General features: G+C 43.8%; 1 protein-coding gene across 1 annotated transcript in view; it reads right to left on the reverse strand.

Moving 5' to 3' along the window:
- Positions 1-489: 489 nt before the first annotated feature.
- Gipc2 (GIPC PDZ domain containing family member 2) overlaps positions 490-16,049 on the reverse strand; it is a 69,356-nt gene continuing 53,796 nt past the window's right edge. The window contains exons 4-6 of the mRNA XM_063257867.1: positions 15,901-16,007; positions 10,829-10,910; positions 490-1,059 (exon numbers count right to left, since the gene is read on the reverse strand). Of these exons, the coding sequence (XP_063113937.1) occupies positions 914-1,059; positions 10,829-10,910; positions 15,901-16,007 (335 nt within the window). The 3' untranslated portion in view covers positions 490-913. The remainder of the gene's footprint in view (positions 1,060-10,828; positions 10,911-15,900; positions 16,008-16,049) is intronic.

Raw genomic sequence — 16,049 nt, forward strand, 5'->3', positions numbered from 1 at the left:
TTTAGAAGCTGAAAAGGATGCTGCGTAAGTCTCCCCTCCCCCCAAAAAAGACTTCAATCATAGTTATTTTCTTTCAAAAGAAAATATCTTTCAAAGAAAAGTACTACAAAGAGTCCAAAACCTTCACTGGAATGCTTATAAGAGGTACATAAAAGTAGACATGAATGAAAAAAGAAATAATATTTTAAGAAGTACGAAACAAGAACACAAATGGTTCTATCCTAATTACCTCTTCTTTATACTTACACACCAACATATGCACACATGCACACAAGCAGTTACAAACACACACAACTATAAGTTCTAAGAGCAACCACAAAGAAGCAAAAACAAAATCGATTTTTTAACAAAGAAAAAACAAGCCAAAGGAATCTGCCTTCCCTGAATTGATAAATTTTAAAAAAGCTTTTTTAAAAAATGTGTAAATCACATTTTTTCAGAACATATTCTACTTACGCTAGTATAACAAAATTAAGATGTTATGAGATATGCCATACTCTAAAACTTTTATTGCATTAAGACATCATTAAAAAAATTACAAAGCTTCTACCATCAATTACTTAATGTGAAAAACAAAGCCCAGGTGTATTAATGAGGGAAGGGGACAGAATTGTCTGTGTGGAAATACTCCCTATAATGGCCTTTAAAAAGCTTTTGAATGAAAGTTAAAACAGATCATATTTTACATAATTTATCTTAACCATACCACAGAAGCAAATGCATCCAAAAGCATCCAGAAATCAAAATTATACATCAAAGAATGTATTCCATACACATAATTAAACCAGAGTTCATAAAGTCGTCTAAGAATTCTTAAGGAGTCACATTCTTGGTTTGTTTGTTTGTTTGTTTGTTTGTTTGTTTTTTAAGAACAATGGTTCATGTCTTCAGAGCAGGTTCATCCACATTAAAATCACTCCTGTCTGGCGTCACCAACAGCCCCCCAAACATCAAAGACAAACTCATCAGGGAAAGCGAAATCTCCGAGCTTCTCATCCAACGCGACAGCAAATTCATCTGGATTCCCTTTGTCCTTTCCGGCTTCAAACATCGTGGTAGCTGTCAATGACAAAGTTTAAAACAATAATCAGAAAGGAAGTGGCGATCGGAGGCCTGGGAGAAATGTTAGCAGGAGGCTGAACTTCCAAAATAACATGCATCCGTGTCACACATGCATTCCTGGTGTCAAAGTAAAACAGTGTGACACTCATCAAAGTAACAGTTGTGACAGTTGTTCCACAGCTCAGGTTTGCAGAGGTCCCCCTGGCCTCTCCCCAGCCAGGAAGCCATCTCTGGAATGCTCCACTGTTGGAGTGCTCCACCGCTCCTGCTCTTGCGGTGCACAGGACACAGCGGGAGAAGCCCTGCCGCAGCCTCACCATGAGACAGTCTGCTGCACCCTCAAGGTCCCACAATCACCAGCTCTCTCTGCCCCTCCACCAGGCCCCTCTGCTCCTAGCTGGGATGGGGTCCCATCGTGCCCTCCCAACCCAAAAAGAAAAAGGGTCGCAGCTTTCAGTAAGGCAGCCGAGCTCACTGGCTGGGGGAAGGCACTTGTCTGTTTACCCAGGCGTGAAGACAGCTCTTCTGAGCCCCTCTCCAGTGGGCTGGAAAGAGCAGGCGAAGCTCTGTTTCCAGGAGTTGCCAGCAACCCATGTGCTAGCCCTGGGAACCAGGGGTACCCTCTCCCCTGGGACTTGCCCCAGCAATGTCCAGGACTTGAACGAAGAACCTTAGGTAAGAGGAAAGACTAAATCCCAGGGCCCAAGCCCCAGCCTCTCCTTTCCTCCCACGTCAAGGCGGAAGGAATCAAAGCTCATGTAACTTTTCCGAAGGAGTCACAAGGTCTGGTTTCCAGGCTAAATTCTTGGGCTGTTGGGAGCAGGCCAGAACCAGTCCCCTTCCCAGGAACAGGCCTGGAAGAAAGGGAGAGACAGCCCTGGAAGGGAAGTGGGGCGTGGCAGGGAGCCCCAGGACTGGGATCAAGATTCTTGCAAGGTGAGCAGGGTATCCAGGGCCAGTGGGCAGCGGGGTGGGCATGGATGTTCATGGGCTGTGGTGGGAGAGCGGGCTTGGTGCTGACACAGCCGTGGAACCAGATGGAGGATGCCTCGGAAACACGCAGGCCGAGTCCTTTATCTGAAATCCCTGGATCCAGCGTATTTGAGGGTTTAATTTTTTTCCAGATTTTAGAATATCTGTATGTACCCAATGAGATTTGATATTGAACCCAAATCTAAACTGGGTGTGGGGGCTGGAGATTTAGCTCAGCGGCATAAGCGCCTGCCTTGTAAGCAAGCAGTCGTGAGTTCGATCCCCGGTACCGATAAAAAGGAAAAAGACAAAAAATAAAAAAATAAACTGGGTGTGGTGGCACAACCCGTAATCCTGGAGGCTGAGGCAGGCAGATGGCCACGAGTTCAAGACCAGAAAGTTAAGCTACACAATGAGTTCAAGGCCAGTCTGAACTACATAGCAACCCTGTCTCAAACCAAAAGAAAGAAAGGGAGAGAGGGAAAGAAGGAAGGAAGGAAGGAAGGAAGGAAGGAAGGAAGGAAGGAAGGAAGGAGTAGGGAAGGGGAGGGGAGAGGAAGGGAGGGTAGAAGGGAGGGGAGGAGGGAGGGAAAGAAAAAGAAAGAGGAAGGAAGGAAGAAAAAGAAAAAGAAAGAGAGGGGAAGAGAGGAGGGAAGAAAGAAAGAAGAAAGGGAATTTTTGTGCTGTATTTGTAGGTTTGCAAGTTTGAGTTCTAAAAACAAAAGCAGTGAAGAGAGAGGAGGACTTGCATGTCCTACTTCTCCTGAACCTCTCCTCTCAGCCTTGACCCACGGCTTTTCACGCTGTGAGCGCGCTCCAGCAGCCAGGCTTCTGCTCCCCACAAGTCCTGCCCCGGGCTGGCCTCATCCGAAGCCCGCGTTCATCTGTGCTCCTCATGTCCTTTAAGCACGGCCCCGGCAAGTACTCCATTATGCTGGTTCAGCTTTGGCTCTTGGAAAATAACTTGGAAACAAGCATCAAAATCCTTAAAAATGCTCACATCCTTTAGTCTACTACATTTCTCCATCTGGGAATCTGTACTTCAAAAATAAAACCTTGGAGTCAGGCATAGCAGTGCACACCCGCAATGCCAGCACTCGGGAGGCTGAGGCAGAAGGATTGCTAGTACAAGGCCAAGCTGGCCACATAAGGAGCTCCAAGCTAGCCCGAACTGCAGACCAAGACCCTGTCTCAGAGGGAAAAAAGAAACAAAAAACAGAAAATCTTGAGCTAGGGATACAGCTCAGCAGTAACAAACCTGGGTTCAACCCACAGCACAGAAAATAAAGGAAAATCTGAACAATAGAAAACACGTTAGCACACAGATAAATCTAAGTATTTTTAAAATTTAAAATCTTAATGTTATGTCCAGTATGATGAAATATATTGTGAAATATCTGAAGTATTTTCAAACAATTTAAATAATGTTTATGAGTAATTTTTATCTTACTATTTACTGAAATATTTTTACCTTACTATTTACTGAAAAAGCAATATACAAACTCTGTATTATAATCACAATTACAATATTTAAGGAAATTTACAAAAATCTCCACATAGTATCTATAGATGGAACTGTAGGTGATAAACTGATTATATTTTTATATTTTTTTCTTGTGGCGGGGGCAGAAACAGGAGCCTCAGGCATGAAAGGCAAGTGTGCCACCCCCAAGCTGCCCTGCCAGCTCCTGCAAAACATTAACAGCAGGATCTAGATGACAGGTGAAAGGCTTTCCTTAGAGTCCTTAACTGTGCTGCACGTTGAAAACCTACCACACTAAAATACTGGGGAGTACACACAGAGACCAAAGAAAACTTTAAAATGTGGTAGAAAAACTCAAATTTCAGAGAAAAGATTCCTTTTAAGTGCAGTTCTACTTGGAACTGAGTGCAGTTTGACAAGGTTAAACAGTACATGACTTACATTTACTCCAGATGCCCATGGGAACTAGCTGTACTCGGGTGGGTATTTCCTACGTCATTAAGCAATCCCTAATGTCTATGAAGAGCACTTCATCTCTCTCACCAGGCAGCTGTTAATTATAGCCCCCCAAAGAGGAAAACTGGCCCCACATTGTCAAAAAAGAGACTGCCCAGTATGGTAGTACATGCCTATAATCCCAGCACTCAAGAGGCTGAGGCAGGACGAATGTCTGTAAATTTGAGGCCAGGCTGGCATACATAGTGAGTTCAAGCTCAGTCTCAATGACACAGTTAGATCTTGAGTCAAAAAAAAAAGGAGATAGAAACAGAGACAAAGACGGAGCCAGGTGGAGTGCTCAGGAAGCTGTCTGTCTGTCAGGATCCCTCAGTATCCCCCATCATCCTGGAGGGTGCTGTGAATCCCCCACCTCCTTAGCCCCCACTGAACCATCGCCCGCTGCCCCCAGTCCTGACCCACTGCGACCACCGCTCTCCGGAGCCCCATGCGCTCACTTCCAGACAGCAGTCCCCAGTCCTTCCCTCATTTTTATGGCCATCTCAAGCAGCAGGTCCATGAAACACACCACCACCTTCCTCCTGGAGATGCCACTGCTCTACCTCCTGTCTCTGCCACTGTCATCAGCGTCACACACATTCTGTCTCTCTCTCCTGCTGCCCCCCACCTATGTGCCCAGGACGGCCTCGTCTGCCTGCACCTCTGACCTCTCTCATCTCTTCCTTTCCACTCCATGTCCACTGCCACCCCTCTGTCGCCTTGGTCTCCAAGTCTTGTTGGCAGCACTTCCCACCAGGAACATCACACTCCTCTTCCTAAGCCACAGCTCTGCTCCACCAGGTGATGGGACAGAGGGACCAGGAAGCCTCCTCACCTCTGGGGTTCTTCCTCGTTCCCACGCTCAGGAGCTCAGAGAGGCTGCTTTTCCGGCAACTCTCAAGTGATGCAGGTTCCCAGCAATGCTCTGAGTAGTAACTTTTTTTTTCTTCGGTATGGGGAAATGAAGCCAGGCTCTTTTCACTGAATTATGTATATCCCTAGTCCTTTCTTTAATTTTTACTTTGAGGCAGGGTCTCACTAAACTGCTAAATTGCTGAGGCTAGGCTTAAACTTTGGACCTTTCTGCCTCAGCTTCCCAGAGGGTTGGGATTATGGGCATGTACCACTATACCTGGCTGAATAATAAGATATCTGAATGCATATTAAATGTGGCTCTGTATTCACCTTATTTTCACATGTGTATTTTCTCTCCAACTAGAAAACTACTTTTCAATGGATCTTGGCTGGCTTAATCTTTTCCGCCCACAAGAACTAGTTCTATGTCTTGGGAATGCAAATGTTGGTGGGTAAGTAGGAAGAGAAGGGAGTCTGAATTAAATTTAACTGTGTCTTATGTTGCCACAGTCAGCTTGCATCCGGTGAAAGGGAAGCCAGAACTCTGGCCCCACAGCTAGGATCAAAGAGAAAAGCAGCCAAACTTCAGTATTAAGGATGGCTAAAGCACGCCTGACATTCAGAATTTTCCCTAATCTATACTTTAGCTATTTCTCTTACATCCTACAAAGAGCATTTGCAGAGACAATTCCAAGCCTGTACTGCCCTATGGGTGAGACACATGGAAGAGGAGTTTAGAGAAACAAGTAAGAAGTACGTAAGAAAATGTATAGAGCAGTGATGGTGAACCTTTTAGAGACGAGTGCCCAAACTGCAACACAAAGTACCAATTAAACCTGAATATCTGCAGCTCAGCAGCCGGAGTGACTCGGCTTGAGTGTTGACAGGGAAGACTCTAACGTGCCCACTGGGGCACATGTGCCATAGGTTCACCACCACTGGTATAGAGGATTCGGAGGGAGAAACCAACAGTGTACCTAATGCCCTCGTATGCTGGAAGAAACAGCATCACAAATGTAGCTGTTTACTGTTGGATTCTGAATCAACTTAAATGTCTCCCTCTCCGGCCTCCTTCCTCCCTCTTGTACACACACACATGCACAAGCACCAGTATGAGTTGTTTATGCCTCTGGGCATTCAGCAGCAGAGCCCAGCAACACCTCACTGAGACCTGGGCTGTTCTAAATTGTGGTGTCTGATCTGGGTTCCTGGTCGCACCTGAGACAAACCATGTTTAGGATGCCCATGCTACAATCTTGCATTTACACTGCACCGTATCACTCTCACGCTCATTCTGTTTCAGCAGAAAAGTGAAGACAAATTCCTATGCTCGGTGCAGACCCATAGCTGGTCAGACCCAAGTTATCCAGCCTTGCATCCCCTACCTGAACACCACCAACACTGTTACCAGAAATCTCCAGGGGAGGAGGATTGATAGGAGTGAAAAAAGGATTAAGCGCTGTCACACGTGTACAGACTCCCCCTGACAATGTAATCCTTAGGGACTGCAGACAGGGACTGGTCAAATAAAAATTTTACAGCATTGAGAAATTTTTTAAACTAGTCATAATTATTAGCAATCATTGCTAAGAATGATCATTGTGCATGATGTGAGAGGAACTTTATTCACGGTACTTATTTGGATGCTTTGGCAACCCTATGCAGTTGTTTTAATTATGTTCATTCTACAGATGTGGAAATTAAGGCTCAAAGTATAATAATCTGCCTTGAGGCTAAAGCTTCAAAGCAATTCAATTGGAACTCATGCTCCCTATGAATTTACAATTTTGACGTCTCTCAAACACTTCCCAGCATTTACTTCTGCGAAGGTGCAGTCCTGAGACCTGATACTAGAGGCTTAGTGAGCTGGGGCATCTGCCTCTGAGAACTCTTGATCTTGTAGAAGCAACAAAAAACACCAATTAGGCAACTTAAAAATTATGTTGGAAACACTACATCTAATACAGTTCTCTGTAATCTTTTAAGCCAGAAATTTTCAAAAAGAAATTAAAGATCAAACACATAAAACCATGTTAATTTTTGCTAATATACAAAGTATAAATACAATTTTTAAACATCCTTGCTGAAGAAATGAATGGGATAATGTTATCCTTTTTTTGATAAAATAAATCTCTGATTTAAGAGAAAATCCAAAGAAACTTTAGCAAAAGTATGGTTTAGAAAGTTGTATCACATTAACATAAGCTAGCTACTAACATGATTTTTATCTGTCGAATGTAATAGATCTGCAATCTACTATAATAATATTTAATCCTTAGCCAGGTGTGATGGCCCAGCACACTGGGTCACAAATTCAAGCCCAGACTGGGTAATTAGTGACTGTTACAGTTTGTGTATGGATGTCCCCCACAGCCTCATGCAGTCATGGTAGCGGGGAGGCGTTGAAGAGCCAGCTGAATCTAGAGTATGTGACTGATTCATAGTGCAATGCTGGGATTAAGGGTGAGCGGCTGCTGGGTCAGTCCATGATTGGATTCCCACCACCCGAATCCCAGCAGTCTGCACAAGACAACAGGAGCAGAAAGAGGCCTGTTTCTCCTCCTCTTGTGGCTTTTGCTGTCTTCCGCTCCCTCAGCCACCATGAACTGTTGACCTTCTACCATGAGCCACCCTGCCTTAGAGCCAGCCGATTATGGGCTGAAACTTCTACAAACTGTGAGCTAATTAAACCTTTCCCCTTTTAATTTTGAGCGTAGGATATTTTATCTCATCAATGAGAGAAAGGTAACTGAGACAATGAATTAGCAAAACCTGCCTCAAAAATAAAAGTGAAAAAGGACTAGGGATGCAGCTCAGTGAAAAGGTTCTGGGTTCAATCCCAAATACCAAGGGAAAAATAAATACTTGAATTCAATCTAACAAAAACAATTGTACCAAATTCTTATGCCACATAGAGCGGCTAAGTGCTGACCTCTAGTGGCCATTCTGAAAATGGCTTATATCATCACCACCGAACTACTTTTTCAATTATTATTAATGAAAAAATCTGTTTTGGTGACATAGACCAACAAATAATTTTCATTAAGCTTTTCAATATTTAAGCAGAAGTTTTGGAGATTAAAAAATTACTCCATGGTTTAAAATCTTGGTATCAGAGTCACAGAATTAAAACTTGTTCACTGACTAGGCAAGTTACCAAACTTCTCTGAATTCCAGTTTTCAAATCTACAAAATGGTAAACACTAGAATTTAGATGAGGACCGGTCATCACTACTGCTAACCATGCACTCTATAACACTGTCTCTTTCTATGGAAGGTCCCTGGCACTCACATTCCCTGACTTCATAAATATCAGCCCGTTGCGCACAATTCTCACATGAGTCAAGCATCAAAAATACATCAGGCAGAAAATATTTTTCAGGAAAATCTATTTTAAAACTTCACTGCTTTATCTCAAAAAGAAATTCTTTATAATGTGCACTGTTTTAGCACTCGCTGAATAAAAAAACATGACCCTTGGAAAAATGTAATTATCACTAGTAAAATGTTATCATTGTACATTTTTTTAAAAATTATATAGTTTTATAAGAAAAGCACTGAGAAGCTAATATCTAAATCTCTGTTCCACACATTTCTCAATCTCTTAATTAAATACAACTTCTAACATTCTGAAACTGCTAGTAGTGGAACTCCTAAATTGACATCATCGGGAACACTATAATTCTGGATAAAACTCACACAGGTGCATTAAGTATGCCCCCAAAAAAACTACAGATCACTTTAGCAAGCTGGACCAAGGTCTTCCAGAATTTACTTTTCCCCTTGAGGCAACTTACACTGGCACTGATTGGTTGAAAAGTCACAAAGCACAACTTTACAACCAAATGAAGCACTTGCCAACCAGATGAGCTGCTTCCTACAAAACAATTCATTTTAATTGTATGCCATTTATGAATAATAAATATTATTTAACCCATTTTGGTATAGCATTCTATTTACATAATTTCAAGTTGATGTCATTTTTAATGTTTTAATATAAATTTACATTAAAAGGCTCAGCATAATATATCAATGTAATTTGCATTAAAAAATGACTTTTCTGAAAGCCAAGAAAACTAGGCATACAGGTAAATTATTCATTTTTCTGTTAAATTAGTCTTACATTTTGAATTATATTTCTTGCTAATCATATCCAAACAGTACAAATTCCTAATTTAATAGCAGCTGATACTTTTCAACTAATCTGTTATACCCCACCTGCTAAGTCCCTAATCAGGCATGATGCTCAGGGATTGTGGAGGACTGGCTGCACTGAGCTCTGCTGGAGAGACCAAACCAAAATGGGGCCACTAGTCCTGACACTGCACCAGTTAGTTTCACCTCGCCAAGCCAAGGTGGAGCTGTTACCCGACCTTCCAAGGAACCCAGCCAGAGAACAGCCAAACCCCAAGTCCCCCCAGGTGAGGCTGGCATGACAGTAAATGGCCCCTGGCTTCACCTTTACAAGGTAAGGAACCTGACAATGACCAGTGTTTTGCTTTCCTTCGCTGACAAAGGGTCCAGTGCCTTTGTGCAGCTGCTCAGGGCACCATTCTACTTTATAAAATGTCGCGTTACCCAGTTCCAGAGCTGCGAGTGCAGGCCACCCATGAACTTTAAGTTAATTTGTTTTAATGTTCTTTTTGACAATTCTGCAGGGAAAATGAGAGATGAGTGGAAATATAGAAGGGAAGAAGGAGCTTTTCAGTACTTAGGTGTCTACAGATGTAGCTCAGTAGTAAGGCACTTGCTTCCCTAAAACATAAGCACACACACACACACACACACACACACACACACACATCATCCGTGCAGTCCAAACCCCGGCCAGCATCCACCTGCCCTCCCTCAGGAGCAGCGCTGAGCTGTGCATCTCTGATCACTCTCAGCCGCAGAGGTAGAGCACGGGGCCCAATCCTGCCACTGTCCTGCCCCCTGTCCTCAGGAGTGGCCGTCAGGGACAGTCCTGGGCACTGTGTCTAAAAGACTTGGTGCTTTCCACTCTGCCTGCTGCCAGGCGGGTAGCAGGACGGCACCGTGGCGGTCACCTCGGCTCCTGAGGGGAGGCTGCACTGCCAGGGATGTCACAGGGGCCACAGCCCAGAGAAAGCCCCTTCTGGACCGGCCCTAGCTCTCCGAGTGAGCCATTCATTCTTCAGGACGAGATCGAGCTCTACACTTCTCAGCTCTAAGAACTAAAATGTCTCCCTTTTTTCCTTAAACTAGATGGAGTTAGGTTTTCTGGTTTGGTTTTGCTTTTAGTCATTTGCAACCGGCAGAGCTAGTGGATAAATCAAAACCTTTGACAGCCTACTGATAACCTACGAAGTGCCCAGAAACCCAGCTGCTCAGTGTCCTCATCACTGATGTGTCCAGTGTGTTCTTTCTCTCCACATTCCTGACTCACTGTTCAGAGGGCTTCCCTCAACCCAGCAAACGGTGCCCAACTTTCATATCATAAAAGTGCATAATGTAATCTATGCAAATGCAGTGTATCAGGTAATGAAACCGTTCCTGTGCACCATTCATGAAATTATTTTCAGGTATTTTTAAGCCTCCAAAACAAAATGGAAGGAAACATTATTGCACACAGTGTGTAGACTAGGAATTAAGATTTTTAAAAGCGGACGTGGCATTCACACGTCACAGCTGATCAATGGAACAAACCTGGTCTTCGTTACTCTCCAGTATCTTTACGTTTGCTCTTCTTTTCAGCACTCCATTGATGGTTCCTGTTGAAAAGTTTATTGGTTCTAACTGCAAATAAGCATTAGTTCCATCGAATTAAGAGTTTTGAGACTTTTTAAAATAGTAAACCTTTGCAAAAGGGAAAAGGACCAAGAGATGGAGGAGGAGGAAAGGAGAGGAACATGTCATTGTGTCCACAATAAATGTAAATAGACTCATAAAATATTTTGAAATAAATATGCATTTTTAAAAAATGAAACAGTATGGTCTTACCTAACTCAATATCTCGAATTCCCATGTACAATTCAAGGAGACTGTCAATCTTTTCAATCGCCTTTGCTTTGGCTTCAGAAGGCTTTAGCAAAGAAAAGAAAAATAAGATGTTAACGTTTTTACACTGCAATCTCTTGGGCATCGGGGCACACTGAAAGGGAAATGAGATACAGAGCCAGTCCACAGTGATGGACTTCAGCTCACTGTCAGGTAAATATATGTAGAATGCGCTTTCTACCTAAATATAAGTCAATACAGTAAATCTTACTTTAGCATCAGCATTAAGTATTATGGATTTTTTTAAAAAGCCAGAAACTCGGTTCCCAAGGAGTGAAGTACCTAGATGGGGAGACAGATGTAAAAATAAATGACTGTGTTACAATTTAAAGGATAGGGGCTGGGGATTTAGCTCAGGGGCACAAGCACCTGCCTTGCAAGTGCAGTCATGAGTTTGATCCCCAGTACCAAAAAAAAGCCAGGGATTTAGCTCAGTGGCAAAAGTGCCTGCCTGGTAAGCACAAGATTATGAGTTCAAACCCCAGTACCACCAAAAAAAAAAAAGGTATCATGCCAATGAAATCTTTATAAAAGGGACTGGGGATTTAGCTCAGTAGCATGAGTGCCTGCCTGGCAAGCACTAGGTCATGAATTCGATTCCCAGTACCAAGAAAAAAAAATTTTTTTTAAAGGACATAAAAGGTACAAAACCACAGGGGCAGAGGTGAATTTGTATCTTTAAGAATTGGGGAAGAGGGGCTGGGGATTTAGCTCAGTGGCATAAGCACCTGCCTTGCAAGCAGGCAGTCATGAGTTCGATCCCCGGTACCAATAAAAAGAAAACAAAAAAAAGAATTGGGGAAGAAAGAGCAACAGGCCCATGGGGACGAGTCTACACAAGGTGCCAGGGGACAAGAAGACCGTGTGACTAAGAACACGATGCCAAGCATGACAAGGCTGAAGGCAGCCTGCATGCCACCAGAAGGATTTTAGTCTTCACAGCACAGGCCACAGTCTCTAAGCTCTTAATGGCTGGTCCCAGTACCCTCCTTTATTATTTATTTTTTATTTAACTTCATTGTATATTTTTTATAAATTATGTGTATTACCAAATTAATATATCAAGTTTATTATGGAAACACCCACAAAAAAAGGAATTTTATAAAGAAGAAATTAATGATGAAATTTTTAAATAGTTTGTTTCATATAGCAATGATACTAAAACAGCCCATTCTTCCTAAAACTGTTAACAAATTTCAGTTTTAAAAAATATGATTATGTTTTGATATTCTTTTAAAATCTTGGTTTTAGCCTGCCTGGTGGTACCCCTATAATCCCAGCACTCAAGAGGTTGAGGTGAGAGGATTGCTGTGAGTTCAAGGCCAGCCTGTTTACAAAGTGAGACCCTGTCTCAAAAATAATCTTAGTTTTGGCTGAGGGTTTAGCTCAGCGGCACAAGCGCATGCCTGTCAAGTACAAGACTGTGAGTTCAATCCCTGGTACCAAAAAAAAAAAAAAATATTCTGAGTTTTGTATTTGGTGAAGTCCAGTTCTATGTTCATATTATTTTATTTCTTGGTTTTAAATGACTTCACAACAAACATTGAATTGCTCAAAGATGTTTAATACTTATCTACAGGTCCAAATACAGAAGTAAGCAATTAAGTTATAAGAAATCCACACAACTTTTAATATTGTCATACTTATGTGTTGCCTTGTATTCTCAAAACTTATTAAAATTATCTATTTTAATCATATATTTTATAACAAAATTTTTTATCCTTGAGACTATCAATATGATCTTCTCACTTTTATCTTTTGTGTGTTTTATTAATTATGGAATTCAAGCCATGCACATGATAAGCAAGCACCACCACTAAGCTTCGTTCAGCCCTTTCACACTTTTCTGTGCAAGAACCAAGCAATAATGATAACAGACACACCTACTGTTCTTGACTTCATTACCGTGCACACAGCTTGAATTACCCATGAACAGCAGCAGGCTGTCCAGAGTCCCTTAGGGGTGAGCTCAGCCATTTGTAAGTGGTGGTACCATGCATCAGCACTTCTCCTACACAAACAGCTACCTGCCTTTATCTGTCCACCTCCTGCCAGCTCAGGACTATCTATCACCTCTTCTTCCACATCCACTTGCCTGTTTACTCCTCGTTTTTATGGGCAGAGGTCCCTCCTACCCCCTTCTCAAACTCCTCCTCCTGCCAAGCAGCCCATCCCTTGGACCAAAACACAAAACTGATGGTGTGCTCCCCCTACAGTTCCTACAAGGCCTTCCACACCCTGACCACCCTATTCCTCCAGCCTCATCACCTCCTAGCCCACCCAGTCCTCTGTCACATACCCTCCGGTCCCCAAACCCAGGATGGCTTTGTGTCTAGGACACCTCTCTCCCTACTGCAGCCAGCCTGTTATGGTTTGAGAACTGATGGTCAACTTAACTCCAGCTGGATTACATCAGCATGCATTGAGAAAAGATGCTCCACCTGAGGAGGGTTGCCAGGATAAATAGGTGGAGAAGAAGAGAAGTGGAAGGAGGGATTGAGGTGTGAAGGAGGCATCGTGGGTTCTCTTACGAGTTGCTGTCTGAGCTGTTGGTTCTCCTGAAGAAGCTTTGGTCTTCACATTGAGCCTTGCTTCCTGGCTCCAGAGAGGAAGACATGTGCTGCCTGGTCTCCAGGATGAACTCGTCACGCTGCTTCCCGGCAAGTACCCGACTGTGCTTGTCGGAGGAGGAGCTTGGGGCCTCCATGTCGCTGAGGATGGCTGTGGTACCTTTCAGGATAGCCCTGGTCTTTGTTGTGAGTGTGACTTCTCGGCTCCAGCATAGAACCCTCATCCCACTAGCACAGCTCCTTCATCCTGCTGGCATAGACTTTCTGGCTTCTACCGCTGATCCTTGGGTCTTCCCGGCACGGATCCGTAAAAGAGACTGGTGTGAGTCCTTCTTGTGGGCTCTGGACCTCCAGTTGGATCGTTGTCCTGATCACTGGGTTTTTATCTGGACTCATGTAGGACACTGCCGTGGGGTTTAGACTCGACTATATAATCTATGTCGTTGGTGTTGCAGATAGATTTCCTGCATTCTCCTGTGTTAACTTCCGGTGACCATTATAAAAATATTATAAACTCCATGTCCTGATCTGAATTGTTCTCTGTGTACAACCCCTGACTACAACACAGCCCAATTGTTTCTTCCGGAGGGAACCTCTCAGGACCTGCTCTCTCCCCCCAGTTCATCGACTCCTGCTCCGTGACTCTGCATACCCAGAAACCTGTCTCTATTAAGCTTGTCTTCCTGCCTCTCTCCCTTTAGAGGAGGAACAAGGTCTTTACTCATTTCTTTGTCACCAGCACCTGGACTGCACTGGACAGTTCAGCAATACAATGAACCAGTTCAGGGTATGCAAGTGGAGTAGCGCTCGGCTTTCAGAATTTGTGCTAAGTTATAAGAAGATGATTTGTTTCAATCATTCGTTAAGTCCTCCAAATCCTTCAGTGTTTGAAACGAGACTGCAAATTACTGGTATCATATTTAGTAGTACACCAAACCAGATTTTTCCTTTCATGATGAGCTATTTTTAATTGACCTGATGAGCTATTTTTAATTAAACAGGCTATGCAAATAAGGGTGGATTTGGGGATGTTTATTTTTGAGTCTTTCCTGCCTCCCCAGAGAGAGCTGAAGCAGCTTTTTTCCACCGCAGGACCTTACAGACTGCAGGAGCTATCCGGCCCTCTACAAACTGTCTTAAGTCTGCTCCCCTTTCCTGAGTCTCCAGCAGAGAGCAGGGCTCACAAAGCTCCCCACAACCAGCTCCTCCCCATTCCACTCCCATTCTCTTATATATTCCTCCCTTCTACTCCAGCCTGATCATTCCCTCAAGAAGCACCACGGCTGATGCACTGTGTGTGACCCCAGGACCAGCATCAGGAGGCTGTGGGACCTCTTCATCACCACTGTCTTCACACAGTGAAGGGATCTGCAGCCACCACTTAACCCCTGCCATGCTCTTCTACCCTCTTCTGCCCCCATTTGGCTCCTCCTAGTATTTTGCATTCAAGTGCTGACCTTTCCATAGATGCACATTAGAAACCCTTGTTTTTCTCAGGTTAAATCAAATCATTCATTAAGCAGAGATTGGAGCTCGTGTGACTCATCGTGTGGTATCCAGGAGCAGTGAGTGAGACACAGAGCAAAGGAGAAACACGACAGGTGACATTAAGCAAAGATATGAGTCCTACTGTGTTCACTGCTTTCAAGCTTTAAGACTGGGTGGCAAGAGGGGTAAAGAGAACCACAATGCATGCAGGACACCCAGAAAAGGTCTCGTAGAGAAGCTTGTGTGTGGGCAGGAAGCCAAAGGCAGGGAGCGAGCCTTGGCTATGTGGATCGAGCATCCAGGTGGTGAGGACGGTAGAACCAAGACCCTGAGGTAGGGAAACTTCCCGAGTGGTTGGGGACAGGGAAGAGGCCCATGAGACTGAAGCACAGACTGGGGAGACATGATTGGGAGGAAATGTGCTGGCAGCTCGTGCTGATGACTGTAAAGAGCAGGCTTTATTCTGAGTGACACAGGCTGGGGTGAGGGACGCCTGGGCACAGGAAAGTGACATCACCTCATTTGTGTTTCTAGAGGATGATTCTGGCTGCAGGGCTGAGCACAGATGAAAATGGAGAAGGCTGAGCAGGACCACAGTCCTGGGGCCGAGCAGGGGCAAGGAGGCCAGAGCCGTTGGACCCTGGACACTACAGATGCCAACCCTGCAGGATTGGTGATGGGAGAGGTGAGGGGTGCAAAGACTACAGGAGACGTCACCCGAGGCGCTGGACGGCGTGAACACAGGCTTTCACTTCAAAAGCTCCCTAAGTATCTCTACTTCAAAATTTTCTTGACGCTCAACTTTGGACGCTTCATTTAATTTTTTTTACATAGTCCATGCTTTGATCAGAGCAAATGGCATTTTATTTAACTTTATGAGTTTACATTTCCAGCTTTAATACACATGAGTGACTACAGGTTTCCAAGCAGGATGAGAACCAAATGAACATAACGTACCAATTCTTCCACAGTGGCTGGACCTTTGTATCTCAGACGCAGGGTCCCACTGGCATTACCAATATTTTCTGCTGATGTCTTTCCAGCTTTTGACCTCGGTCCTACTTCTGCAAACATGGAATGAAAGGGAAAAGGTGGGTATACATTCT

This window comes from Cavia porcellus, unplaced genomic scaffold (assembly GCF_034190915.1).
Source record: "Cavia porcellus strain 051 isolate PalLab524CR breed Dunkin Hartley unplaced genomic scaffold, mCavPor4.1 scaffold_1, whole genome shotgun sequence".
Classification (NCBI taxonomy): domain Eukaryota; kingdom Metazoa; phylum Chordata; class Mammalia; order Rodentia; family Caviidae; genus Cavia; species Cavia porcellus.